The sequence below is a fragment of the Apiospora hydei genome (assembly GCF_038363865.1).
Source record: "Apiospora hydei strain CBS 114990 chromosome Unknown utg000009l_segment0_segment0, whole genome shotgun sequence".
NCBI classification, from domain to species: domain Eukaryota; kingdom Fungi; phylum Ascomycota; class Sordariomycetes; order Amphisphaeriales; family Apiosporaceae; genus Apiospora; species Apiospora hydei.
The window spans coordinates 5,230,299-5,255,435 of record NW_027117368.1 but is presented as its reverse complement, the minus strand read 5'-3'; the positions used below and the strand labels follow the sequence as shown (position 1 = coordinate 5,255,435).

The 25,137-nt window shown below is 53.9% G+C and overlaps 10 protein-coding genes across 10 annotated transcripts; all 10 read right to left on the bottom strand.

Annotated features, from left to right (window-relative positions):
• Positions 1-152: 152 nt before the first annotated feature.
• PG997_013467 (uncharacterized protein) lies at positions 153-1,017 on the bottom strand (the record flags this gene model as incomplete). Its single annotated transcript, XM_066817781.1, has 3 exons — positions 153-338; positions 404-873; positions 945-1,017. The coding sequence occupies 3 exons, from the start codon at positions 1,015-1,017 to the stop codon at positions 153-155; spliced, it is 729 nt and encodes a 242-aa protein (XP_066663473.1).
• Positions 1,018-3,985: 2,968 nt separating this feature from the next.
• PG997_013466 (UV-endonuclease UvdE) lies at positions 3,986-6,060 on the bottom strand (the record flags this gene model as incomplete). The annotated part of the gene is made up of 3 exons (XM_066817780.1): positions 3,986-4,891; positions 4,948-5,349; positions 5,425-6,060. The coding sequence occupies 3 exons, from the start codon at positions 6,058-6,060 to the stop codon at positions 3,986-3,988; spliced, it is 1,944 nt and encodes a 647-aa protein (XP_066663472.1).
• Positions 6,061-7,788: 1,728 nt separating this feature from the next.
• Positions 7,789-8,040, bottom strand: PG997_013465 (uncharacterized protein; the record flags this gene model as incomplete). The annotated part of the gene is made up of 1 exon (XM_066817779.1): positions 7,789-8,040. The coding sequence occupies one exon, from the start codon at positions 8,038-8,040 to the stop codon at positions 7,789-7,791; it is 252 nt and encodes an 83-aa protein (XP_066663471.1).
• Positions 8,041-9,790: 1,750 nt separating this feature from the next.
• PG997_013464 (uncharacterized protein) lies at positions 9,791-11,615 on the bottom strand (the record flags this gene model as incomplete). The annotated part of the gene is made up of 6 exons (XM_066817778.1): positions 9,791-10,252; positions 10,311-10,544; positions 10,610-10,653; positions 10,725-10,819; positions 10,882-11,374; positions 11,486-11,615. The coding sequence occupies 6 exons, from the start codon at positions 11,613-11,615 to the stop codon at positions 9,791-9,793; spliced, it is 1,458 nt and encodes a 485-aa protein (XP_066663470.1).
• Positions 11,616-12,377: 762 nt separating this feature from the next.
• On the bottom strand, positions 12,378-13,241 carry PG997_013463 (uncharacterized protein; the record flags this gene model as incomplete). Its single annotated transcript, XM_066817777.1, has 1 exon — positions 12,378-13,241. The coding sequence occupies one exon, from the start codon at positions 13,239-13,241 to the stop codon at positions 12,378-12,380; it is 864 nt and encodes a 287-aa protein (XP_066663469.1).
• Positions 13,242-14,374: 1,133 nt separating this feature from the next.
• Positions 14,375-14,983, bottom strand: PG997_013462 (uncharacterized protein; the record flags this gene model as incomplete). The annotated part of the gene is made up of 1 exon (XM_066817776.1): positions 14,375-14,983. One exon carries the CDS (start codon positions 14,981-14,983, stop codon positions 14,375-14,377), a length of 609 nt encoding a protein of 202 aa, XP_066663468.1.
• Positions 14,984-17,879: 2,896 nt separating this feature from the next.
• Positions 17,880-18,552, bottom strand: PG997_013461 (uncharacterized protein; the record flags this gene model as incomplete). Its single annotated transcript, XM_066817775.1, has 2 exons — positions 17,880-18,005; positions 18,139-18,552. 2 exons carry the CDS (start codon positions 18,550-18,552, stop codon positions 17,880-17,882), a joined length of 540 nt encoding a protein of 179 aa, XP_066663467.1.
• Positions 18,553-19,670: 1,118 nt separating this feature from the next.
• PG997_013460 (uncharacterized protein) lies at positions 19,671-20,945 on the bottom strand (the record flags this gene model as incomplete). Its single annotated transcript, XM_066817774.1, has 1 exon — positions 19,671-20,945. One exon carries the CDS (start codon positions 20,943-20,945, stop codon positions 19,671-19,673), a length of 1,275 nt encoding a protein of 424 aa, XP_066663466.1.
• A 1,414-nt stretch (positions 20,946-22,359) lies between these two features.
• Positions 22,360-24,309, bottom strand: PG997_013459 (uncharacterized protein; the record flags this gene model as incomplete). The annotated part of the gene is made up of 3 exons (XM_066817773.1): positions 22,360-22,646; positions 22,725-24,143; positions 24,228-24,309. The coding sequence occupies 3 exons, from the start codon at positions 24,307-24,309 to the stop codon at positions 22,360-22,362; spliced, it is 1,788 nt and encodes a 595-aa protein (XP_066663465.1).
• Positions 24,310-24,356: 47 nt separating this feature from the next.
• Positions 24,357-24,929, bottom strand: PG997_013458 (uncharacterized protein; the record flags this gene model as incomplete). Its single annotated transcript, XM_066817772.1, has 1 exon — positions 24,357-24,929. One exon carries the CDS (start codon positions 24,927-24,929, stop codon positions 24,357-24,359), a length of 573 nt encoding a protein of 190 aa, XP_066663464.1.
• Between the last annotated feature and the right edge of the window lie 208 nt (positions 24,930-25,137).

Genomic DNA, 25,137 nt, shown 5'->3' with positions numbered 1-25,137 from the left:
CAAATCCGTCTTCTGTTGTTGCTTCATAAGTCATCCCCCTGTTCTCCTTCTTTCTTCCATTGGCCGACTCGGTCCTTACTGGCCTCCCTGCTCTGATTCTTGATCTAAGAGGCTCGAGGGGACCGCCAGACCAGGATGGGATCAGGAAACAACTATGACGAGCCGTTGATGCCGGGGGGCAGCTTAGGCATGGGCGGGACAGCCCGCTCGTCGCTGCTACCGCCGTCGTCGTCGGCGTCCTCATCCACGATCTCGGGGTGGCCGAGCAGGCCGACGGCCTCGCGCATCTCGTAGTGCTTCTTGCGGAGCTGCTCGAAGCGCTTGTGCTTCTCGCGCTCCTCAGGGTCATGCCGAGCATGTCGTTTTCAGCATCGTGGATCGGCGTCGCGTCTTCGTCGTTAACGTGGACCTTGCTCGTCTTGCGGCTGCCGGGCGGGCCGAACTCGTCCTCGGGCACCTCCTCCTCGGGCTCGCCCAGGCTCAGGCCGGGGATGTCCTCGCCGCGGCCGCCGCCATCGCCCATTTCCATGTCCTCGTCGTCGGGGTCCTCGGCCGGGTCATACTGCTTGGCATAGGGCGTCTTGGGCTCCGTGATCTTCATGGTCGACGTGCGCTCCTGCTCCGTCAGGTACAGATTGGCCTCGTCCCACTTGAGGCGCTGTTGGTTCTCGTCGGTCGCATCATCGCCGGCGGTCGCAGAGGGGGTGCGCGAAGATTGGCGGCGAGAACCTGAGGGACGAGAGGCGGCGCTGGAGGATCGGCGGTGGCCGGCGTTTGCTTGTGTGTTGACGATGGTAAGCTCCTTCTCGGTGATGTCTTTCTCCTTGATTGGCGATGTCGGCGGGGACTTCTGGTAGGAGTTCTTGAGGATGCCTGGTCGGATGTTGTTAGCCTTGCATGCCTAGTGCATATCGACAACGACGGGACGCTAGAGATGAACATACCCCGCGGTCTCTGGGCCGCAGCAGTCGGCGGAGGGGAGTGGACAACTCTAGGGCTGGTTTCTACAGTCGCCATGATTGCGGTGTTGATGACTCTTGACTGGACTTGTTCGTCTGAGCTATGCGAGCAGTTAGGTTTGTTGTTGTTTATTGTGCAGCTGCTTGCGCTTTGATGGATCGCGGTGGCGGGGTAATGTAATGTGTGAGTGTGTGTTTGTAAGAGTTTGAGAGAATGTGGCGGGTGGAGGATTGGGGAGAGGATGATGAAGTGAGAAAGAAGCTCTTGGTGGCTGATGATGTGTGGTCTGGTGCTTTTCTGGAAAAACGGAATCGGGGGTTGAGTTACCGGTAAGAGGAAGAGATCCCAGAGTTTGGGTACGCCTGGATGACGAAGAAGGGGCCGGCCAGGGCAGCTTGGGAGGAAACCAAACGAAACAAAACCCAAAGTGGTGGTTGGGGCCACAAAAATACAGGCAAGTCGTCGGAGGGTTCGCAGCAAGCAAGTATTAGGTGGTGGTGGGCTGGCAACTGGACCACACAGCAGCAGTAGGCCGGGAATATGATACCTAAAGTACCTACAGTAGTGGGGGCCGAGCCTGTTTGCGGGGAACCTTGGAAGTTGAGGTCGGTGGTTGGAGACGATGGGAACGGAGAGAAAAGACCCTGCTTCAACTCAATCGATACCTCCTGCCTGCGAGATGACGGAAGGATCCTAGGATGAAAAGTAGATCAGAAACAATCCCATGTTTAAGGTAGAGTTTTAATGTCAAAGATGAAGATCGATCCGATACCACGTGAGCTGGGTCGTCGCTCGCGCCGTCTTCTGGGAGGTGGTGATGTCGGTCGATGCATTTCACTAGTGGATATGCGTCTTATTGAGACCGCTTTATAGGCTGTGACTGACCATTACTCTGGTAGAGGTGGTGGGATGTTGTGATACCTGCATTTCAGCACTAGGTCGCTAGCAGCCAAGTACATGCAAGTGCTACAAAGAGCGCTTGCAGTCATCATCATATCAGTTCATCGGGCAGCCAGCTGGGCCAGAAATGAACGGCATGTGTCGATGGGCCTTATCAGTCATGATCGTCGACTTCAGGCGCGTACCTGCTACCTCCCTCTGCCCTCCCCAGCATGACACGATGGACAAATGGAACGTGATAATGGGCAGTCTCGAAGGGGGTTCAGTCAAATGGCCACGAGCACCTGGCTGGCTGACATTCGACGTTGGGGAAGCTGGAAAGTGGCTGCCCTCCTCCTGTTGCTGCTGCTGATCCTCCCCCACCAACAGCGACCAGGTATTTCTGGGGGCCATCACAGGATTCGTTCCCGTAACCATTCGAAAATTGCAGTATGCAGCAACATATCGATGTCATTGTCGCAAACCCGATATAGCAGATGTCAGTCGCCTGCGTAGTCAAAGACATGCCTTACCTAAGCAATAATGCGACGGTCGTCGCTGGCACGCGCTATCAACATTAGAATACCCCAGTTGGCTGAATTATCCCAGACGAACATCATCCCGCATTTTTCCAGCTGGCAATCGCCTTCTGCCCAAAATATCGGACTCGGTAGGGATTGACATCATCGTCGCCCGCCATCGTCATTTAGCAGCCAGCCGCGTCCGTTTTCTATTGCCTTAAGATCAGCGTATCCTTAAGCACCTGGCCTGGAGCCGTCTGCGCGATTCGGTATCTGCGGCTTCTTTCTTTTAATTCCTCATTCTCTTCATGGGGCTTACCACCCACCCCCTCTCAACGTCGAAACACCAGTGACCTCATTTCACATGTGGAAGGAGTGGGAGCTCCCAATCTCATACCCGTCTAGATTAGTGCCACACCAAGCGTGGGATCTGGACCTTTCTATCAACTCGGCATTATCGTCGCGAGCGAAACGTACGATTTGACGCCATATTACATTCCCTGCCCATCTCCATTCCGCACCTTTTGTTATCAATCAACGTTCTCCACCGTGTCGTGCTGCAGTTCTGGCAGTGCAAATTTTTTGAACAGATTCCCTTCCTGTCTTCTGGCGCGCGGACCGGAGACCTGTCTACCTCAGGCCGGTCCCATCATGGAGCTCCACGACAGACAGACAGCATCGTGCTGTGCTGTGCTGCGCTGCAAATGCGATAGGACAATGCGGTCCTGCGTCTACGCGCTGCATTTGACTGGTTCGCTTTCAGGGTCTCTCTCGTCTCCCCTCTTGCCCTCCCATCATTCTTCCATCATGCAGCGAATTGCGATCCAGGACGAATCTAATCTTGCTGCTCCCTTCCCCCTCCCCCGCCTGCATACACTTCTTGCACATGTGACATGTCTCCATCCGAGCCCAACAACGTGTTTGACTGCCCACTTTGTCCACCTGCATATTACCCCACAAAGCCAGCTGTGTCGCATACGCACGTACGAGTAACGTTGACTAGCCCTCCGCCATTCATTCCATCCATCTGCCAATTGAGGTAACTGCACATCCAACGATGCCTACACGTATTGCAACCTCATGTAGAAACCTGAAGACTAGGCCAAGGGGCCAATCATTTGTCTGTGCATGGTTGGACTTCGATATCCTTGGCTGATGGTTCGTGTGCGCGCCGAGTTCTGGGGGAACCGGGACCACGTTCGTTGGGAAATCCGGGGAAGCCTGTTCCTCCCTCGACAAGCAACACGGAAGCTTTGCCAATCAGCGGGTAGATACGAAACCGCTGCAAGGTACCGTATCTAGATCGAGACATTTCGGCTTGGTGATAAAGCATATCGATTGAAGACAACACCGAAGAATCTACCCCGGAATCGCAACATTGGGGGTCTATTGGTTGAGTATCCAAAAGTCCGCCGCAATGTTTGACTCGCGACATGGTGCGAATAGAACTGCTCTTTTTTCTGATCGCGGGTGCATAATATCATACATATCGTCAACTAATTACATATATCTACACGTTAGAGCCTAAAGACTAAATTTCTCTCCAACCATGCCACCTAAGAACTGTGGGTATTTGACAGATGCATGGTGTTCGCCGTGGATGGCTCAGACTGCAAGGGATTCGCCTAGTCATCATCTTGCTCCGCATCCTTCTTCGGCGGTGTTTTCTTCTTCACCTCGCGCTTCTTCGGCCGCAGCCACTCCTCCATCCCCATGGGCCAGAAGACCCGGTTCTCCGGTCCGCCCATACCGACTTCCTCCTCGGGTATGACTCTCCGCATCGGCTCCTCTTCTCCATCCACCGTGTCCACGTCCTCGTCTTCCTCCTCCTCGGCAGCCTTCTTGCCCTTGCGCTTCTTCTTGGGAGTCTTGGGCTTGGGCACCGGACGGTTGTCGTCATCTCTCTCGTAGGGAACTACGTCATGAAAACTGTCCCACCCAGGAAGCCGGTAGGTACGCATGAGCTCGAACACTGCCTGTTCCTTATCCTTGGCTTCGATCATGAGGTCCATATCGTTCGCGCAAGGGGGCAGGGTCAGGACGCGCGGTCGATGTTTCCGACGCTGACGCCCCGTGATCGCTTCCGAGCACGGCTCGCTATAGTGCATCTTCTGAGTGATGCCCTTCCGGTCCCACGTGGCCTTGATCCGGGGAAACAGTTCCATGATGTCTTTGGTCCCTTCTCGAAGCTGTTCCTTGTCGAAGATGATATTGTGGTGGTGGAAGTCGAGGACCATAGGGATGTTGAGCTCCTCGCAAATAGGAAGCAGCTCGTGGACAGAATAGCAAACATCGTCATTCTCCAGGACAAGTCTGGCCTTGATTTCAGGCGACAGCTTCGCGTAGTTGGCTCGGAACCGATCCAACGTCGCCTCCTTGTCGCCAAACATACCACCCATATGTAAAATCATGACCGCATCCTTGTTTTGTTGTTCTGGGAGACGGAGCAAAGAGAGCAATTCATTGTGATATTCCAAGTCCCTGACAGCGTTTCTGACGACCTCAGTACGGGGAGATCCAAGTTGTGTAAACTATAACTGTCAGTTAGCCACGACCACAGCTATCTTGACAAAATTGGTCTTCTTACTTGTCCAGGGTGAGTTGTTAAACGGTGCCCGAGCTCTCCGGCAACTTGGCCGACCGCAGCGAGGACTTCTGACGCGAAGGGGGCCAGCTTGTAGCCATATTCCTCATGGCTGGCGAAGGGGAACATCTCAGAGCTTAGGCGCATGAACTTGATACCGTACTTGTCGTTCCAGCGTAACATCTTGATAACGTCTCGGGCATTGGCCAGGCCCAGATCTTCGACAAACTTTTGACCTCTGGCGACATCGGCGGGCTGATCCTTGTCTGGTCGATTCTTGGTAGCATGCTCTGGAAGCGAGGGATCTGCGAGAGGATGTCGGTGTTCGATAATGGAGGCGATTCTGCAGGTCCGAGAGCTGAACACGGGTGGGACGGTTTGGCGGAGATACGTGTTAAGGCAAGCCTAATGTTCGGGTCAGTATCGTCGTAATGCTAATTCTTGATGAACAGCCGTGCTGGCGGAAAGAAGAATATGTACATAGCCTAGTCTTCCTTTCCAGGGTAGTGGGAGATAATCACTGTTGACTGGTGGCGGTCTCGCACCTTCTAGCTTGATTTCGTTGATGTCTTCGGCCTCCGGCTCGGCAGGCTCCTCCGGGTCTTCCTGCGTCATGCCTGACGCCTCTTCTGCACCAACAGCTTCTTCTTTGATGGAAGGGGTCTTGGCTGTCTTGCGTTTGGTGGGAGGCTTCGTGGTCGGCTTCTTTGCATGTGTGTCCCAATGTTCGGCGGATTGAAGGGTTTCCGAACCACCTTTGATAGCCTTTGGCGTGAACACGGCCTTTCCCATATCGACTGGGTTGCTCATGACCGAGCTCGACTTGACTGCCAGCTTCTGCCGCTTGACGACACCTCGCAACTGGGCCTCCATGTCTTGCAAGTCATGCATGGCCTCCTCAACATCTTCGCGGCGCCGGCGCATCTGGCCGTTGTTCTTGGAACCATCCTGCTCGTGGTCCGTCTTGGATATTTCGTGCTGGGCGGCCGCCGCATTCTTGGCTCTGGCCGACCTACGCGGCGCAAAGTCGGGTCGGGGCGCGGAATCCATATGCTGGTTGGGCAATACATCTTGTTGTAGCAACGCCATTTCGGACTTCTTGCGTTTGGATACCATCGTGGTAGTGGGTGCGGCACCACCTAAGCCGGCAGGGGATATATATTGGGCACAGGCCGGACCAAACGGAGCGGAAGCTCTCGACGTATCTCGCAACAGTGGCTGACGAGGACCGACGAGTCGTCGAATGAGAGGCCGCATGCAACTGGAATCAGTGGGGCGCAGACAAAGAAGCGCAGGGTATTCAATAAAGTGGTCACGAGGATGTGGTTGACTGAAGGCTGCAGTGTGAAGGTGCGGAAGTCATGGGCCAGAACTATGTAGGTATGGCATGGCAGGGTGACGAGAGATGGGATTGGGGAGGAGGCAGTGATGCTGGAGCAGAACCTCCTGCGGGTTTACGGGAAGTCAGAGTCAATACGCGCCGCGCCCGAGAGCAGTCTCGGAAAAGAATAGAGTAGTGACGAAAGGGGACGTCATCCATGCAGTTAACCACCGAGAATAAAGTACGGGTATAATGCTCCGCTGTTCCCTGCGCTCGGGAATGGAATTGTCCTGGCCTTTTTCGCAGTCCATTGCCAATACATACATGTAGCTTTAATCCGCGAATAGGCCTGGGATCGAACAATTGATGGCCAAACGGTCATCCATTGTGATGGCGAAGATCTGGAGGTTAGGACGTTTGGTCCGTTTGTTTGCCCGGACAGATGAGGTCATAGGGCGGACGGCTCAACCGCAAATATTTAGATCGTTCAGTCATGGACGATGGATCGCGATTTAGGGCGGGATATTGCCGGGCGGTGTCCTAAGGGGGAAAAAGCCGGATCGCCACGACCTTACCCAACAGGGCATGGCTGCCGCATGCTGGGCAGAACTGGGGGCACGCTTCTGGGCACGCCTGCACGCCGCACCACAGTTGCATGCACAGTACCATCCTTTCTGCCACGGCCCACGGCCCACGGCGCGTCACATCGTTGAGAGGGATCTGTCCTAGCTGGCTGTCCCTCCAGTACCTAGTCCCTCTACCGGCTACGCTACTCGCGACGTTTCTGACCATGTCCGCTTGACAGCGTCATACATTACTGTCCATCGGACGGCCTGTCAAAACGTCGGACGGCTCTCCGACTTCCATCTGCTCAGCCGATTCGACAATGGCTCGCTTATCTTCTCCTGCATGCGGATGGAGCTCCTACTTGTACCCAATGGCAGCGTGGCACATAATGCCGGCAACGGGGGGCAACCTGACAAATATCTGACAAGGCTGAGAAGAGGTGGACTGAACAGTGGACTACCTACATATGCCGTAGATCTTCCGGTCTGACGGGTCATGTATTGCTTGTAGAAGCTAACCGCCATTGATCGCTTGCCGCGATCGCAACCTCGTCTGCCACCCTGCCACTCCAGTCATGAATCTACGTCCAAGCCCGTCGACACGTGTCAAGTACGACAGAAGCAAAGTCTCGTTATTTCACACCGTACCCACGCTCAAAACTTCGGCATCCAATCGATCATGATAATCTCATTGAAAGCTGCTGACTGACTCCGTGCTAATGAAACCAGGCATAACCCCCGGTTATCTATCCTTACTCTTACCAGAACGGCAGAACGGGTATGCCCAAGGAAGCTGGCCGGATGCTCTCCCTTCCCGACAGCGACTCCTCGCTCTCGTTGCTGGTCTGGTAATACGCAGCTCTGCAAACCGGGCAGTCGTAGCGCTTCATGAGAAACCAGGTCGCCAAGCACCGGGCGTGGAACATATGTGGACATCGCCGCATTTTCAGAATTTCGTCATCGATGGGCTGCGGGCGCCAGCTCGTCCCTTTGGGTTTTTGCAGCTTGTCCATCATCGTTTTCTTCGCCGCCTCCGCCACCTCTGCCACGTCGACACTTGCTGACGCTTCCTTCACGGCCGGCTGCTCCTCCTTCTTCTTCAGAGTCCCGGCTTCCAAGTCTCCACTTACTTCTGCTCGTCCTCCTTCTGCATCGGATTCCGATGATGCTGCTTCGCTGGGCGGAAGGCCGTAGAGTGAAGCCAGGCATATTGGACTGCAGGTGGCAAGTAAGTGAGTGCGTGGTGTCAACCGTGTGGACTTCTCCCTGTTTCTGTGGAGATGGGGTGGAATCTGTACGAACCATAAATTCTCACATGATTCCCTGCCTTCGCTCCGGTGCCCCTTGTTTTCGGTAACCTCCGCGAGTCGCGCGATGGCTTGCTGCAGCGACTTGGGCACAACAACTGGGCCGCTTCTCCTCTTCTCTGTTGGGAGTAGGCGTTCAAGTTGTGTGGCTAGCTTCGCCCTGAACCAACTGCAGCATTGCTCTCTTCGTTAACAAGCCGTTGTCTTTACCCAGATGACGTGTGTGGTGAGCGAGCGCAAGCCACAAGCGGGTGCGAGAAAACCAATAAAACGAGAAAAGGACCCTTACACGCTGACTATCACGATAACGCCCAGAGCGCAAAAGCAAACGGCTGTCACTATATCCCAGGGATGATCCATTGCCGTAAAGAAAGCTGCGCACGCCACGGAGCTGTGGGTCTAGACTCCCGTGGACGGCTGACGTGCTGTATCCCGCCCGGTAAAGCCGTTTCCTCAACTCGATCGGCTTGGGAATCTCGATGGCTCGGCTGAGAGATGGATCTTGTCGCTTGAGCTCCCTCAGGCTCCCATGATGTAGACCGGCTGAGTGCTTGGATTGTCGGATGCAAACGTAGCGTAGTATGCCGGCGCCCAGCGTGCGGGGATGCCTTCTTCACCACTTTTCTTTGCAACGGTTTGAATCAAACCAGAAATTCGATAATAGGTGGGAAATGGTCTTTATCAGTTTAAGTGGCAAGAGTCGTCGCAGGTCGACGCTCTCCTCCTGAAGAGGGGACCTGTAAGTCGGTGACAGATGCACTTGTTCAAGACAAAATGTCGTGTCGGTTGTTGAGACAGTCGTTGCTTTTTCAATTCTATTGCGCGCGCCGCGTGCCTTCGTCGCGCAAGAGAAAAGTGAGTTCAATGGTGTCTCAGTGCTTAAAGGCTAATAAATAAGTATCAGCGGGCGGGCTGCGCAAAAGAAGTCAATTGATTCAATTCACTGCATTAAGCCATACCATCTATCGTACGACGCGAAGTCAACATATGCGCGGGGTTTGCCTCTCCCAACCTGTGTTTGTGGGGGAGGAGGAGGGGGAAAGCAGACCCAAGACCCAGTTCCAAACCATCACGAGATATCTGGCAATCGGACCGCGGCGAATGGAGACTGGGGCTCGCATGCTGTATGTCGTATTTTATGTAGTATTCTGATGTACTCTAAATAGATAAAGGAAAACAAGTATAGCTAATAGTTCCTATTTTCACGGCAATTGAACAATATGTACGGACACCGCCAGCGACATGAGAAGTGCCGTAAGTCGCCGACCCCCTTGTCCTGTTCCCAGCCCTCTAAAGCAACTCCAAACCCAACACCCATGATTTTGCGTTGAAGCCTACATGGACCACGCCGGTCTTTTTCCAACTCAGTTTTGGCAAACATCCCCAACACCGTAAAGAAGTGCCACATTCCACGCGCATCGATTGCCTTTTTGGTGAGGTTGCGGCAAGTGACTGGAATCGTGAACGCCTGCAACACCCGAATAATTGGGCCCAAGCATAGTCGCCAGAAGGTATTTGGCGGGAAGGGAGATAGAGAAAAAGGCTGGTAGCATATCTCTTGTACCTCCAACACCACATCACTTCTTTGCACCACGCTCTGGACCTTATCTGCACGCCACGAGGCGTTCCACTGACTCGTGGCATCCGTTCGTCTACCGGGAGGACTTGTGCCTCTTGGCCGAAGGTTCGGAAGACGCATCATCGCCGTTTCGTGTCATCGTGTTAATCTTCTCTGCCGCCACCTGGATGGCCTCGCCCAATAGCTTCTTCTCACCCAGGCGGACCACGATGGCCATCTTCTGGCGGTCTGTGAAGTTGGGATCCTGAAGCAGGGCCTGGTCCTCGGCCTCCGAGGTCGGGTACTCGCTGAGCCGGAGCTGGAGTGCCTGGTGGATCACGGCGACCGAGATCTCGTCGCGCTTGCGCTTGTCCGGGATCGACTCGGGTGAGACCTTGCGGACTGCCTTGAGGAATGTGGCGACCTGCTCCTCAAGGTCTGCCGGCAGCTGCTTCAGCTTCACTTCGCCGTGCACGTCGCCCCTGGAATCGGGCTCGTCGAGATCGCGATCTATCACAAAGGTGTCCTCGGTCTCTTCCTCGTCGAGCTGGTTGATCTGCAGATATTCATTAGCGTTTCATACATTTACCAGCCCCCTAGTGACAGCAACTTACCGCTTGGCCCCATTTTGTTTGGTCAAGTCGGAGATGGTTCTGGAGTACCGACAGCACCATGTTCCACGACAACTCGACCACGTCGTATCGTGCGTGGTTGGAAGTAACGTAGCCGTACCGCCTCAGCAGCTCGCTGTTGGACAACGGACCATAGTAGTTGAGTACTTGTTCGCCGGCACTTATGGGCTTGAGCGACGTGACAGTCAGGAAGTCATCCTCGTGGTTCACGTGAGCCTATTTGCAAGAGTTAGCGATCAACGTTCGCAAGGCAAGTTGGACCATAGCCTGTATCTCCTTACGTTGAAAACAGCATCTGCATTGAGGATATCGGCCATGGGCACCACTGGTGAAGGACGTTAGCTGCTGCTCAGAGACTACGATGCGCAAGTGCGCCCAGGTATTGTCTACACTTACTTCCCATGAGGAGCTTTCCTTCCTTGTCTTCAACCCACTCATCGCCCTCTTCCTCGGGTTCTTCATCATCAGTTTCGAGATCGAATGCATAAGCCCTGTCGCATAAGTGTCAGTACTCCAAACCAGGTTTGGTCTCATTGGAGAGGAGCTTTCATACATAACAGTGCTTCCCATGCGGTGAGCCAGGTTTAGCATTTCCTCTTCGTTCATCCGTTTCGATCCTTTGGGGTAAAAGATGTGTGCATGCTCCTCGACGACGGGCAGGACCTTTGCGCGGAACATGTTGTCGGCCTCATCCTTGCCAATCTTGGCCGAAATGGCGCTAGCCTGCAAGCCACCAAGCTCAGTCCGCGGCCAGAACATGAGCGTGTCGAAGCTCTCGGGCATGATGTCGAAATAGGGCTTCCACTTTGACTGGTCGCCCTGCAGGAACTCGTAGATCATGACCAGAATGAGCGACACCCAGGAGTCCGGCGCACCACTGGTGTCGCCCTCCTCGTCGGCCTCATTGTTGACATCCTCCAGTCCCTCGGTAGAGTCCTCAAACACCTGCGGGATCCTTTTGGTCAGGTCCGACGTCAAGGTGTTGATGATGGCGGCTCTCGGGATTTTGAAGAGCTCGGTATCCTCCGGTATGTCCGAAGTCGCGACTGTGCTAACTATATCAGCCCTGTCTTATCTCGACGACAATTTTTTTATTTCGCCCCCTTTGCGTACGCTGTGGCGCAACAAAAAGCAATCGAAATCTCATGAACACCTACCGATTCCTCGGCCCTGACCACTCTGTCGTAGATCCTGTATTTGGATGTTGGGGTGGAACGTAGCGCCGGGCAATCCAGTAAACCAATTGAGAAAGGACTGCGTCCTCTCGTCAAACGAAGGTTGCGCCATTCTGGATATGTGAGGTAGAGGCCAAGCAAGGATGCGGCGTTGCTCTTCGCTGCTACAGAAAGGCTGACAACAAACGCGGATCGTTGATTTATCAATCCTGGGACCTGGGTCGGTCGAGATCGGCTTCGGCTGGTTGCGGTGCAGCAGCAGCAGTCTTCTTAATATGTAACGGTACCTAAGGAAATCTGCTCACCGCGCTCGGAGCTTTTCTGGCGACGGATGGCAAAAAATAAGACCGGGAAGCCGGGGGCCTGGGAGGTAACGCTGCGAGCTCGTCTGCTCGTTACCGAAGATCAATTGCCGGACGAATCTGCGAGACACTGCGGGTTCTCCGATAACGTCAATTTTTTTTTCCAATTGATCTTGGGTCGGTCGGTCAGTCAGGAGTAAGTCAGCAGTCTCCGCTACGGTGCTTGACCATTAAATCAATTGAAGGGTCCCCATTTAGGCACCCAAAACCAATTGCACTAACAACGTTTTTCACATTCGCGGTTCTTGCTCAACCCAACGGTTTGCTGGCAATTCAAAACGTGCACCCTTCAGCCCTCCAAGTCAATGATGATCTCCGCTTAGCGCATATACAGCTCCCCTATTTGCGGCTTATTCTGAAACCCACGAATCTCATCTCACTCTGTGGTTTTGGGGGCGATTACGATCAAGCTACTCTCGTAAGCTTACAATATTTGAAGTCTTGCTGGCTATTGAAGTACAAATCCACACCCATTCATTCACTACGCGCATATACATGAATCCTGCATCCCACTATGGCAAAGCCACTCCCTTCCGCGTTGCCTGCGCAACTTCCGAGTTGGTAGTATCCTCCGCATACCTCTTGTAAGCTTGGACGTAATAATCGTCGTCGCTCCAAGTGTCCTTGACGCTCTGCCTGTCTACAATGGCATTGTACCACTTTCTCCACCGGCCCCATAGCGCCTCGTCCTCCCCGCCCTGGTCCTCGGCTGGGATGGCGACCCCGCCCGGCTTGTAGTGGTCGAGCAGGAACATCCGCTTCGCCCACGGCGCGAGCATGACGTCCACCATGCTGAAACTCTCCCCGAGGAACCACGGGCCGCTCTCCTCGCTGTTCTCCATCATCTCCCGGACCAGCGTCTTGATGTGGCCCAGGAAGTTTGACCGCGCCTCCTCCAGGCTGTACTCCTTCTCGGGCGTGTGCTGGATGAACTTGTAGAACCCCGGCACGATCTTGCCCGAGATGTGGTCGATCCACAGCCTGCACCGCGCCCGCTCGTACGCCGACCCCGGCGGAAACAGGTCCGGCCCGTGCTTCGACTCGTCGCCGTACTCGTCGTTCAGGTACTCGCAGATGACGGAGCTCTCGTACAGCGGCTTCTGGTACTTGCTCCGGGCGTCGCCCTTGGGCACGGCCAGGGTCGGGACCAGCCCGCGCGGGTTGAGGGCGAGGAACTCGGGCGCCTTCTTGTAGGGGTTGATCTCCTGGTACTCGTAGGGTACCTTCTTTTCCTCGAGCACGATCCAGCTGCGCTGCACGAACGGGCAGAACCATCCGCCGTACAGCTTCAGCGGGTGCTCCGCAGCATGCGCATCGGCGAGCTTGGCGGCGGCGCCCGTCGGTCGCTCTGGTAACGAAGTGTCGACGTGAGCCATGCTGGAGGAGTATAGTCGTCTTCTAGCAATGGACAGTATTGTTGTAGTGCGACCAAAGATCATGGTAATTGAGGAGCTGATTGACAGACAGGTATCGCTCTTTTGTAACGTCGCTCGCCTCGGGTATTGGCGCAACTGGTTATGACATCAAGATGCAGTATGCATGCACGCTTATTCGTCGGGCCCACTGGAATCAGTCCGCAAGCCGGCATTTATCGCAAGTTCATCCCGGAATCAATGAAACGTGTCGTACTCTTCCATGTTTCCACAGGATCGCAAGTATATTTCATCTGAGAGCGAATTGCATAGTCAAACTGAGTTGTTTAAGAACAATACTATTGTGGGCGCTATAGTTCGGCATAGCGTGAGCAGGTTCCTCCCATTCACCAACTCTTCCCTGATCTTTTTCGCCAGTATTGGAGAGACACGATGGCCTCGGCACGAATACCACACAGATCACGCGTGTATATTCGGTCGCGCTCATGTTTCTCCAGTCGTGGAAAGCTCCTCGCTGCACGAAACACATCACCGCAGCTCAGGAGCCATGTCTATTTGACAACCATCCTCTTCTTTCCTCATCTCGTCGTCCTCGGTTTTCAGCAGCATCGGTGCTAGCTTTCCCCCCCAAAGATGACTTCAATGTCCACCGTCACTGACCGGTCCCATACTACGTGTATTGGGGGTGAAAGTCGATATAGCGGAACATGAACCCCCAGCCTAGTAGGCTGCTACTCTAGCCCCACGACGAAGTCGACCTTGTGCTGCACCAGGTCCGCGTGATATATAGGACAACGGCCACTTGCCCTGAGGATAAGCATACGTTGGTGTCGCTATCCAGGGGCTTGTGGACCAAGCCGACCTCGAGGAAGCTCGATCGTAATACTTTACGACGGGGAGATCATACTTGGGAAATCCAAACGAGATCGTGACTTTCTTCGCTCTATATGATGTGTGGCGACTTCCTGGGGGTTCGTTCTGTCAATTGATCCTTGGTGATTTTTAGCAGAAGGAAATGCAACATGTACTTACGCTTGAGGGCACTTCACTTACCTCCACCCCTACGCGGGTTCTCATGTGATTCGGTTCCCTCATATTCTATATTCGCTTATGCGAAAGGGCCCGGTCGTTTGGGATCAGCCATTTCTGCGAGTTTGTTTTCGGGGATCCCGCTTCTGTGCCTTGCTATCTTCGCACTCTGTAGCAGAGGTGCGATATGGCCTGCCGCATGTTTCGCACTCTGTAGCAGAGGTGCGATATGGCCTGCCGCATGTTTCGCACTTGTACAGCCCGGGTACGCCGAGGCCACACGGACAATCAAACGGACCGCTTTCTCTCAGAACCTTCTGCGGGTGTTTGCCCTCCGTCCAGGGTCTCTGGATTCCGTCCAACACTTTCGCCACGGTTTCTGGTCGTCTGGGGTCATCTTTCGCGGACAATAGAGCGGGGGCCCCTAGCCAGGTGTTCCCACCTGTGCCGCTGGCTTTGTATATCGGCTTTGGCACGGTCTTGCGCTCTTGCCGAAACGCGAGGGCGTAACCGATACTTGGTATCTCAAAGCCGAAAGGGGTGTTGGCGTTGTTTCGAGAGCTGCCACCCGCGACCCAGGTTGCGCCGTGAGACCTCTGCACTTCATCGGCCACAAGTTCGTTGACGTACTCCTCTGCAGCGTTGGGTGCCAAGAAGCTTCGTACGGTTTGGAAGTGGTCCCTCAAGGATGGTCGTCTTGGTCTGTTTCCTGCCATGTTGTCACGTTTCCAAGTGGATTTCCTGGGATTGGTGAACAGGAGACGATCTCGGGGATTTCCAGGTTTCGATGACGAGATGGATAGTTGTTGGTGATGGTCTTCAGTCTTTTAATCTGGGTAGCGTGGGATGTTGGGTCGAATCTGGGACTTGGCTCGAACTGATCGGTTTCGTTGACTTATACTTTGCATCAATTGTAGTTGGATTTAAAGAGAATGTCCTACTTTCAAAAGATATTATTGTTAATCAACGGAGATATGTCACCTTAGATGGAACAAGTATTCTATTCTGGGTAGCTTTCTCCGTTTACTTAGTGTTAGCTAGGAAAAATTCTAGTGATATCAGTCTCTATCTTAATTCGATGCCCTGTACCCAAACCTGAATTAACCACCATAAAATCCTTCTGCCACCCGTATTCGTCCTTTCTTCTGTCCCCGAATCGACACCGTTCTCGTAATTGTCAACCTTTTTGTGGGATAATTAGGTACACAAACGCCACAGTTAGCATCTGAATTCAACCACTGGTACGCCTCTCTCCTGGTCATCTGTTTTTCTGTTTAAAAGCAGAAAGGGCTCATGACCTCCACCTCTTAAAGCGGTTGTGAGGCTTTTATCTAAGACTCTCGCTTCAACACTGCTAGACAGAGTCGCGAAGAGGGGACTGGGGAAATGGAACCAGGTCCTTGAATCTGACAACTGGCCAGCTGTACATGCCAAAGACAATTCCGGCATCTGACAACTTCGCAAATGCATTCTTAGGTGCGTTGGCCCAGTTATTTATCCAATTCTCAATAGTCCCGATGTTTCCCGGCTCGCATCCCTCGAAAATTTCGGGTTGCTGTGGGTATTGATAGTATATAACAAAAGGTATTCTATGTGCCTCGCACCCCTCGCTATTTTGAGGAGCAAAGACAGTTATATAGATTCCAAATACATCCATGCAATCTACGTCTTCGTCGCCATCGCCTCCTTTTGCGTATTTCATCCGAATCTTGGTGGCTAACTCTTCTGCAAATTTTGAGTGTCGATGAGGATCACCCTCGTTGCAGATAAAGTGCAGTTGGAGGAAAGGGCCCCAAAAGCATGGCAGATCATACCCAGAGGGAATTCTCAGTGCCTTGATCTCGTCATATAGGCTTGGGAAAGCAAGTCCACATCCAGATGCGTGGGAAGTGGCTTGTAGTGAAAATGATTTCCTCGGCGTACAAGCTGCTAATACACCATCTTTATCGGGCGCCTCAGAACAGCGACAGAGTAACGTTCGACGTCGTGATACGTGACGGTCGCAATGAGCCTACCTACATTGGTGATAAATCTGCACACCATGCAGGTAAGCCGACCGACGATGAACGGCACCGGGCGCCGGCTAGATCCCATAGGAGGACGGAGAAGTCAAGGTCCACGGGAAGAAATAAGAAGTAAGTCAGAATATTGCCCAACTTCTCTACCTCATCTTCAATGATGAATAAACTAAACTTAAACTCCTGATAAAAGTCAAGCGGCAGATGATTGCCGACAGAGGACGCCCGTGGTTGGCTCCGGTCGCGATTCGGATGATACAGCAAGACATGATAGACGCCCTGGGCGCCCTGTCCCAAAGCGAAGGGATAAGTTCGAAGTCTGCTTCAAAACTAGTTTGAGGAGAGGAGAAGGCCCACAGCAAAGAGTCACAAAAGAACAGTCTTATACTAGTGGTTCCGAAGAGTATTCCTCCCAAGATGATTATTCGGAAGATAACGCTGCCACGAGCGGTCTCTACAAAACTTCGGCTTGGCCATTTGAGTCCGCTAGAAATACAGAGAAACATAGTCAAAAACCTCACCAAGGGAAAAGTAGCAAGCCGCATCAAGAAAGGACTAGCAAGTCGTACAGGCGGAAACCAAGTATAGAGAAGATGTTCGAAGGGCTTGGGTACGATGAAACGCAAGATATGCCAGGGAACCCTCAAATGTCGATGACACGGCCACATTCTAATGTGCGCCCTCATCATCAGGCCTGGACGGCGTTCCCTCGTACTCCACCAATTTCAGGGGTGGATACTGAAACGTCGGAAGAAATCGTCGAATTGGCTAAAAGGGAACAGCATAACAGGCTGAAAGACAGGCTTGGCGGATACGGATAGCTTGGTATCTGGGTTAGCCAGGTGACACATTGAGATTTCTCATGCATCTGTCCTACAATACAAATATGTGAGATCCACTGAATATACGGAACTCTTGGTAAACATATACTGTATCAGTAATGTGCTCTGATTCATGTACCGTTGATCCTCAAGCCCGCGATGCACGCTGGTTATGTAACAGGTCGATATACTCAAATAGGGTTGGTCCCCCTGGCCAGAATACGTTCACTTGTTTACTTGCATTTGAACAAGATACACATATGACAATGAGCATTTCCGGAGTTCAAACGGAGATCATCCAACAAGCACTCTTCAACGCCATCCATGAACAGGCTCATATCTCGCCTTCAATAGTCAGGGATGGGATACTCATGGAAACCGTGACCAGCCCCATTTTCAACATTCCCGTATTGAACCCGGCCTTTCAGGGTGGTCAGTAATGGTACGTGGTCACTTCACGAAGCAATCGTACGCCGAGTGCTCTTTGTAGTTGGCGCCCCGTGGAATTTCAATGTTGGTTAGATGGGGACAAAGAAACACTGATATGCAAACCAACATAGGTGCATGCCAGTGAGGTAATCGAAGGTACGCTTGCTGATGTATCCGCGGCTCTGGGTGTTACATTTCTCGTATATAAATAGAGGGTTACGGCTTCTTTCTGGCGAGGCGTAACTTCTGTTCCTTGATAATCATATGCAACCAGTGCACAGTACTAGTCTAACTATCGTCGACCTTGATATTCTCACTCCGGTAAAATGTCGAATTACCCTTCTTCAAACACGACTGAATCGGGCCGCAGCGACGAGCTGCGGCGAAGCTACTACGGCCTTTTGACCGAGAACATTTCTTTCAAAATTGTCTTGACCGCCATTGAAGGGCGACCATTCCTGGACAGTGGGCTTCAGTTGAATAGCATGGATTACGGGTGGTTTCCAATCAAGTACGTTGAACAAGCGGGGTCCATCTTTTATTCCAGTACAAAATATAGCTTTCGTTGAACGATTGACGAAATCTCTCCAGGGGAAGGCCGACCCAAGATAACACCCAGTTCTTTATTTCGTCTTTGTCCTTGGCGTCCCACAAATCGAACTTGCCATCACAGGTGGCGGAAGGAAAGTATACGAGGTTTGGTACCCTCGCTCCAACATCGTGCCTATCATTGATGTCATAGATGAAAACACCGAATAGGTTCATGTAGTCCTCACCTCCACTAACATCGATGTCTTCTTCCAACTCCATCTGGGGGATTTCGTCTGCTATGGTGCCATACATCCCAGGACTGCGAAGATGGGACACTCCGACTTTGAGGAAAGCGCCCCATAAGTAAGGCATATCGCACCCACTCATGCAGAGCTTTTCAAGCTGGCCAGCATAATCCGGGGCAGTATTTGCCCAGGTCGCGTGATTATATGGCGCGCGCTGGATTTTCAGATCATTATCCTGCATACTTAAGGGATACTACCCATAAAAGATACGTTCGAGTTTGCTCTCTGGGTACTTTGATATAAATCCATGAATTTGATTCAAGAAGTGATGGATCCTGGGCGCTGTTAATAATTGATAGCATTTTTCCCGTAGCTCTTGGCTTGAGCCCGATGATGGAAACTTTGACGACATTGTAAGGTAGTATGATTGATAGAAATGGTAGCGTAATGTATTTGTAGCTTATTGGTCCGTACTGAGCACAGCTGCCTACTGCCCGCTGGTGAAAATGAGCAAGTTAAATAGCCGTAACAGGCACTCTTCAGTGGGATATGGAGCAAAGAGAGGTGTCCATACAACGTGCCCTCCAGGTTGGTTTGCTCATGCCAATAGGATGTGTGGTTGGAGTTGGGTTGCATATTCATCCGGCATTCCTTTGTCCTCGTGCAGCTGGAGTCCCAACCACAAAGAACTGGCGACTCGGTCCCATGGCATGAGTTTGGGAATTTGTACTGCTGCAAAAGGGTTCGACATCATATACTAATTACACCATAAGTGCTCAGTATATCGTAATTAGGGGAGATACAAGACCTGAATAGGGGGGTGGGGATCGGGAACCGCCCTCACTAACACCTCACGTATCACCAGAGAATTCGTCGACATCCAAAGAAGTACCTCGTTATTCCCATTCTCTCATCTATCCTAAAGTGTATGTCCTGTATACCATCCATATATACTCGCTTGCTTTGTTCGCACAGCCCCAAACACCACCAGTGAGGAAACACATCGCTCGTGAGAGAAAGGAAATCTTCGTTTCGTAAAGGCAACACACACGCACACCCACACGCACGTGCCGTACATGACGATAGCAAACAACATGTACATCGCGTCATTCCTCTTTTTTATCTCCGCAGCCACCTGCATATTTTCGTTCATCGTCAGTCATCAGTCGTGTATACATCATTGACTCGTAACATCATAGCGTAAAATCAGAACCCCAAGACCCCCGCTCGAACTTTTCCGTTTTCGTTCTTGGAGCAGGACCCGAAAGGGGAAGAAGAAGGGAGGGAAAGAAAACCGCGAAAAGAGAAGAGAAGAGAAAACAAGAAAAATCACCGCAAGAACCAAGGAGAGAGGGGGAGTTAGATGTACCGCGGCGTGCCCTTGTGCGTCGTAGCCGACTTGAACCCCATGACCTTGGACGCAATCATCCCACCAATGACGCTCTCAGCCATCCCCTTCATCCCGCCCCCGCCACCATGCTTCTGGCGCCGGGGGTCTTTATCGATGAAGGCGTCGATGGCGGCCGCGCCCATTGCCGCCGTCGCGATCTTGGGCAGCTTCTCGCCCCACGTGCCGGGCTGCTTGCGCAGCCGGAACGCCGTGACGCCGCCCGCCTCGAGCGCCGCGCGCGCCGCCATCTGCCACCGGTCCGCGATCTCGGGCTTAGGCGCCCGCATGTGCTCGCGGTACTTGTCGCCCATGCTGCTCTTGTCGCGCCGCCGCGACGTCCCGGCCGTGCTGGACCGCCTGTCTCGCCGTTTTCGATCATCGTCGTAGTCGCCCTCGGAGCGGCCACGTCGGTGACCACCTCGCCGGCGGGCGTATCGAGAGTCCACGCTGCTGCTCCTGCTGCTGTCCGAGTACGACGGGGAGCGGGCCCGCCGACGGCGAGATCGATCACGACCGCCGCCGCGTCCACGTCCCCGGTCGCGGTCGTACGGATCCCGACTCAGTGGGGGCGGGGATACGCTGTAGGACTTCTTTCGGCCGTTGATCGGCGGTCGGTCGCGGCGGCTATGTCTTGCAGTGCCCCGTCGGCGCGGCGGAGAGGGTGACGGGGACGGAGATGGTGAGTATCGTCGGCTGCGTCGGTGCGATCGTCTATCGTCGTAAGTGTCTCTGGATCGTGAGCGTTCACGGTCTGTGGACTTTGCCTTCCCGCCGGCCATCTGGGCAGCAGCATATGTGCTGGCGACCCTGCCGAGCTTACTAAAACCTCTGCGGCCGGCCGTCTTCACGCTGGCCCATTTGTCTTCTTTTCCTGGCTTAACGTCATCCTCGCTATCGTCGTAGGCGGGTGCGCTGTGCCGGTGCGATTTCGAGCGCCGGGGCGGCGGCGAGTCGGTTCTCCGTGACATGGTAGGCGAAGAGGGTCTGCTGGAGTACGCGGGAGGTGGTGGTAGGGACGAGGCCCGTCTGGACCGGTGTCGAGGCCGGGAGCTTCTGTGTCGCCTGGAGCGGTGGTGGCGGCTGTCGGCAGAGTCGTACTCGTCTTCGAACGTGCTGCGAGGTGGATCCGGGAAGCTGTCGGGTCCGACGTACTCGAAGGCGCCCTCGTCGTCTGCAGCGGCCAACGGGTCGGGATTGGGAGCGAAGAAGGATGGGTTACTGCGGGGATCAGGTCGCGAGCGCATGATCGGCCGGTCAGATGAGGACGGGCAGACGGGGGTAGCTGGATGATGGCGAAAAGTGCAGCTGACGCAAGCTCCAGAAACTTGCTTTGCGTAGGATTGGCTCGAGAGCTTCTTCTTGGCGGGGTGGATATAACCAAGAAGACGGAGAACGGTGAGCGTTGGGTCGTACTAACTAGTAACTTAGGATGGAAGATGGCGCATCTGTCAAAACTAGTGAAATATTGCGGATGGTTTCTTGGTCAAGAGGAGCGAGGCGAAGCTGTAGTTGTCTATTAGTTTTACCTTGGGGATCCGGCCAACCTGCCTCCCAACCGCGTTAGTATTAATGTTAGGGTCCTGCATTAATTACCGCGGTCAGACATGCGAAGGGGTCCATTGTGTGGTGCCACGGGAAAAACGGCGGCTGTGGTTGTATCAGAATCAGAATCTGACAGCAGCATGGAAAGAGGCTTCTAGGCCTTAAGCCGCCGATCATGCGGTGTAGCGAATCGTGGGCGGCCTGCGTGTGATTTGGGAAGTTTTGGGAGGGCGGCGGTGATGTCAACCGGCAGGACATTTGTTTTAGCGCCCATTTCCGGAGATCGGTTGCTGGACTGTTGGGACTTGGGGCCCTCACTGGGACCTGGGAACCTGTTTTGGGCCTAGAGGAGGCTCCAATCGGCGCATGGACGCTGCACAACAGCCCTGGGCCCACATGATCTCATCGTCTGATGATGGCATCGCCCGCCAGCACAGCCTTTCCGGAACCGATAAGCCACCAACTGCAATCGATAAGTACGAATCGCAATCATCCATTGATAGGTCGAATTGGCGCATGGCCAATTCTACATACACTCAGTGGCGTCGTATATCAAGTAGAGATATTGATGCGATTGACGCGCAACGATACGCGATCGAAGATCCACGCTGCTGGCTCCTCTCCTCCGACCGAGTTCAGATACCTCTGACGTGCGAGACATTGGGCACATCCCTCAGAGTCTAGACATGTCTGGATGCCACGTCAATACTCAACCCAAGTCCCAAGTCGAAAACAAAGCAGAAGATGGGCAGACACGCATCTCCAATTGAGTCACTAATAAAAGAAAAGTGTAATCAACAGTTGGGTGTGGCGGACAGGTTCTGGCTAGCGCGTCTAGGCACCCGTCAGTCTCTGCCACCCCGGCCGCCAAGTTTGCTTAATTCAGGAGTCACCATCATTGGAGAAGGAGCCAAACGCTTTTTTCGTTTCGAACAAAATATAGTTCGCTTCCATATTCATTATGTTAAGAAATTAAGACAGTCTATATCAAGCAACAGTCTATCCAAAATGGTCGTAACCGGGGTATATATACAGCATTAACAGCCAAAAGGGATCAACGACACCTCGCCCTAAATGACGGGGCGCGAAATGGCGCAGAGCATAAAAAACATTCGTCTAGGAGAAGTGAGGAGCGTAGAGGAACAGACCCATCAGGCAACCGGCGAAGGTGCCGGCAATGGGGATGGTCATGATCCACGACAGCAGCAGCAGGCCAACACGCTGCCAGTTGACAGCCTTGATGGTGCCGTTGCAAAGACCAACACCGACGGTGGCACCGGTGATGCACATCGACGTCGACACGGGCAGAGAGTACTGCGAGAAGACGAGGACCGTGATGGCAGCACCCATCTCCATGGAGCAGCCTCGGCTGGGAGAGTGGTAGGTGATCTTGTTACCCATGACTATTGAATGCGGGTTAGCAGAAAATCTTTTTGATTTGAGGGGGCACCCTCTGGGGGAGATTAGGATGTATAGCTTACCCTTCATGATGTTGTAACCGTAGGTGCAGAGACCAATCGAGATCCAGATAGCAAGCACGGCAAGCTGCCAGACGGGGACACTGGCAGTCTTGTCGGCAGTCTTGCCAGTGGACCAAGTGTGGTAGATGACAGCCCAGGGGCCGACCGAGTTGCCGATATCGTTGGCACCGTGAGCGAACGAGGCAGTGCAGGCAGTGAGGACCTGGATGAAAGAGTAGGTGTGCTCGACCTCGTCGGGGTACTTCTCAGCCGCGTCGTAGACACGCTGCATGCGGACGCCATCGGGGGTACCAGCGATACCGGTCTGGGCGGCGTGGATGTCGTAGTGGAAACCGTAGAGTAGGGCGGCGGTGATCTGGGCAGGAAGGCGCTTCAGGGCAGTCTTGGCGTTCTTCTTCTCGTAGATCTGACCGGGGCCCATGGGGTTGTCGCGGAGAGTGCGCATCGCCCAGCCAATCGGGCCGCGGTGCTCTAGAAGCTTTTGACGGAGCTTAGCGTCGCCCTCTTCCTGGATCTCCTTGTAGGTCTTGGGCATCTGACCCTCAGTAACAACCATGGTCCTCTCGTGGTCGTTGCCCTTCTCCTGCTCTCCGTTTTGCTTGATCGAGTTGGAGGAGCGCATAGACTCGTCGTCTTCCTGAACAACAGCGTACCTGGGAACAACAGCCCTGTCGGCTTCGGCAACAACGGGGCGCTTGAGTAGGAGAGGACCCATGAAGATGTGGTACCATCGCACGCTGGAGTCGCGCTTCAGAATGCGAGCGTAAAGCCACGGGACGAAGAAGACGAGGGCGACAAGGCAAACACCAGCACCAGTGCCCACAATGACGGAGGCGAGGAACTCGGGGGACTTCTTGGTCAAGCCCAGGCTAGGGGAGCCCTTGTAGACAATGGAAAGGGTGCAGATGGTTCCGGCCACGAGGAAGAAGAAAGGCGAGGTCCAGACAGCCCAGGGCGCGGGGTTCTTGCGCATGTGGACGATCAGCTTGATCATCATGAAGATGGCGGCACCGAAACCTCCGGCGATGGCAGGCGCCATACCGAGACCGGCGAAAATGGCACCGAGACCCTTGCCGTTGTTCCAGCCCCACTGGACCTTGGAGGCACCGACAGTAGCAACACCAACACCGGCCACGGCGGAGATCAGGGAGTAGGTGGACGAGACATGGGCAGAGTGACGGGTGCACCACATAACCCAAGAAGAAGCAGCAACCAGAGCGATGGTGAAGGCCATCATCTGGACAGGGGCATTGTCCTTGAAGGTATCCGGAGGGATGATGCCGTTCTTGATGGTCTCGGCGGTTCGGGCACCGACGGTGGTGGCTCCCAGGATCTCAAAGATGGTACCGAGCACCATGGCCATTCGGTACGAAATCGATCGGGACGAGACACTGGTGGCCCACGAGTTGGCAACATCGTCTAGTAGATAGCAATGCCAAGGTCAGTAAAGGATGCAATTAAGGATGGGAGACATGGGTCCAGGGGGGAAGGGAAAGCACATACTGGCACCGTTGTTGTAGGCGTCCAGGAAGGCAAACAGAGTGCCTATGGCGAAGATGTAGTCGTATTCGTGAAGGACCGACATCTTGGCGGATGGGTGAACAACTGCCGATCGCGAATCTCTCTGTATCTCTATGAGGGAGAACCCGGTAGAGGACGGCTTGATTCAAACTGTGAGCTGGAGACACAGAATGAAGATCGAGTGATGGATGTCCAGAAGATGATAGTATGGGATGAAGCGAGGGTCGCACGTTTATATCTTGAACTTTGCCGAACTTTTCGGGCAGGCCTCTGAGAGACACTACCCGCACCCGCAAGGGCGTGCATGGGCTGATGGGCGTAGGCCATGCTGGGGGCCCAGCCTGTCGCGCCGTTACTGGATACTGGGATCCATCGCATCAGCAGCTCCAAGCTTCTCTTGCTTGCTTGGGTCACCGAGGGCTTGGCGAGAGAGCGGCTTGGCGACATGGAAGACGGCTGGACGGGCGAGGGATTGAGCAAGGGAAACCAAGCCTTGGCCGAGAAAGACAAGCTCTGTCTTGGATTTGCTTGATGGTTCTCGGCGCAATACGCCACCAGCTCGGAGATGGGCTCTGGATCCGGCCAGGGTCGTGCCTCATTGCCCATGGGCTGGCCATAGAGTTTTACGAACAGGCAGGCGAGGATGATATCTCGAGGGTGTGGTGAGATGCAATCCCGTCCCATGTCGACGTCTGATTGGGCCGCCCGTGCAACGTGCGGCTCTTGGCACACCCTTGGCTGATATTGGGGAAGGGCCTATCAGATGCCGGCTGCATCCCACGTGGGTGGATCGAGTCGTCTGTAGGGCTCCCAGACTCTCCCCGGCCAAGCACGCACCCGCTGGGGGCTAGGGTGGCTAGGTAGCCTAGCGAGTCTTGGAGGGTGCTAGCCT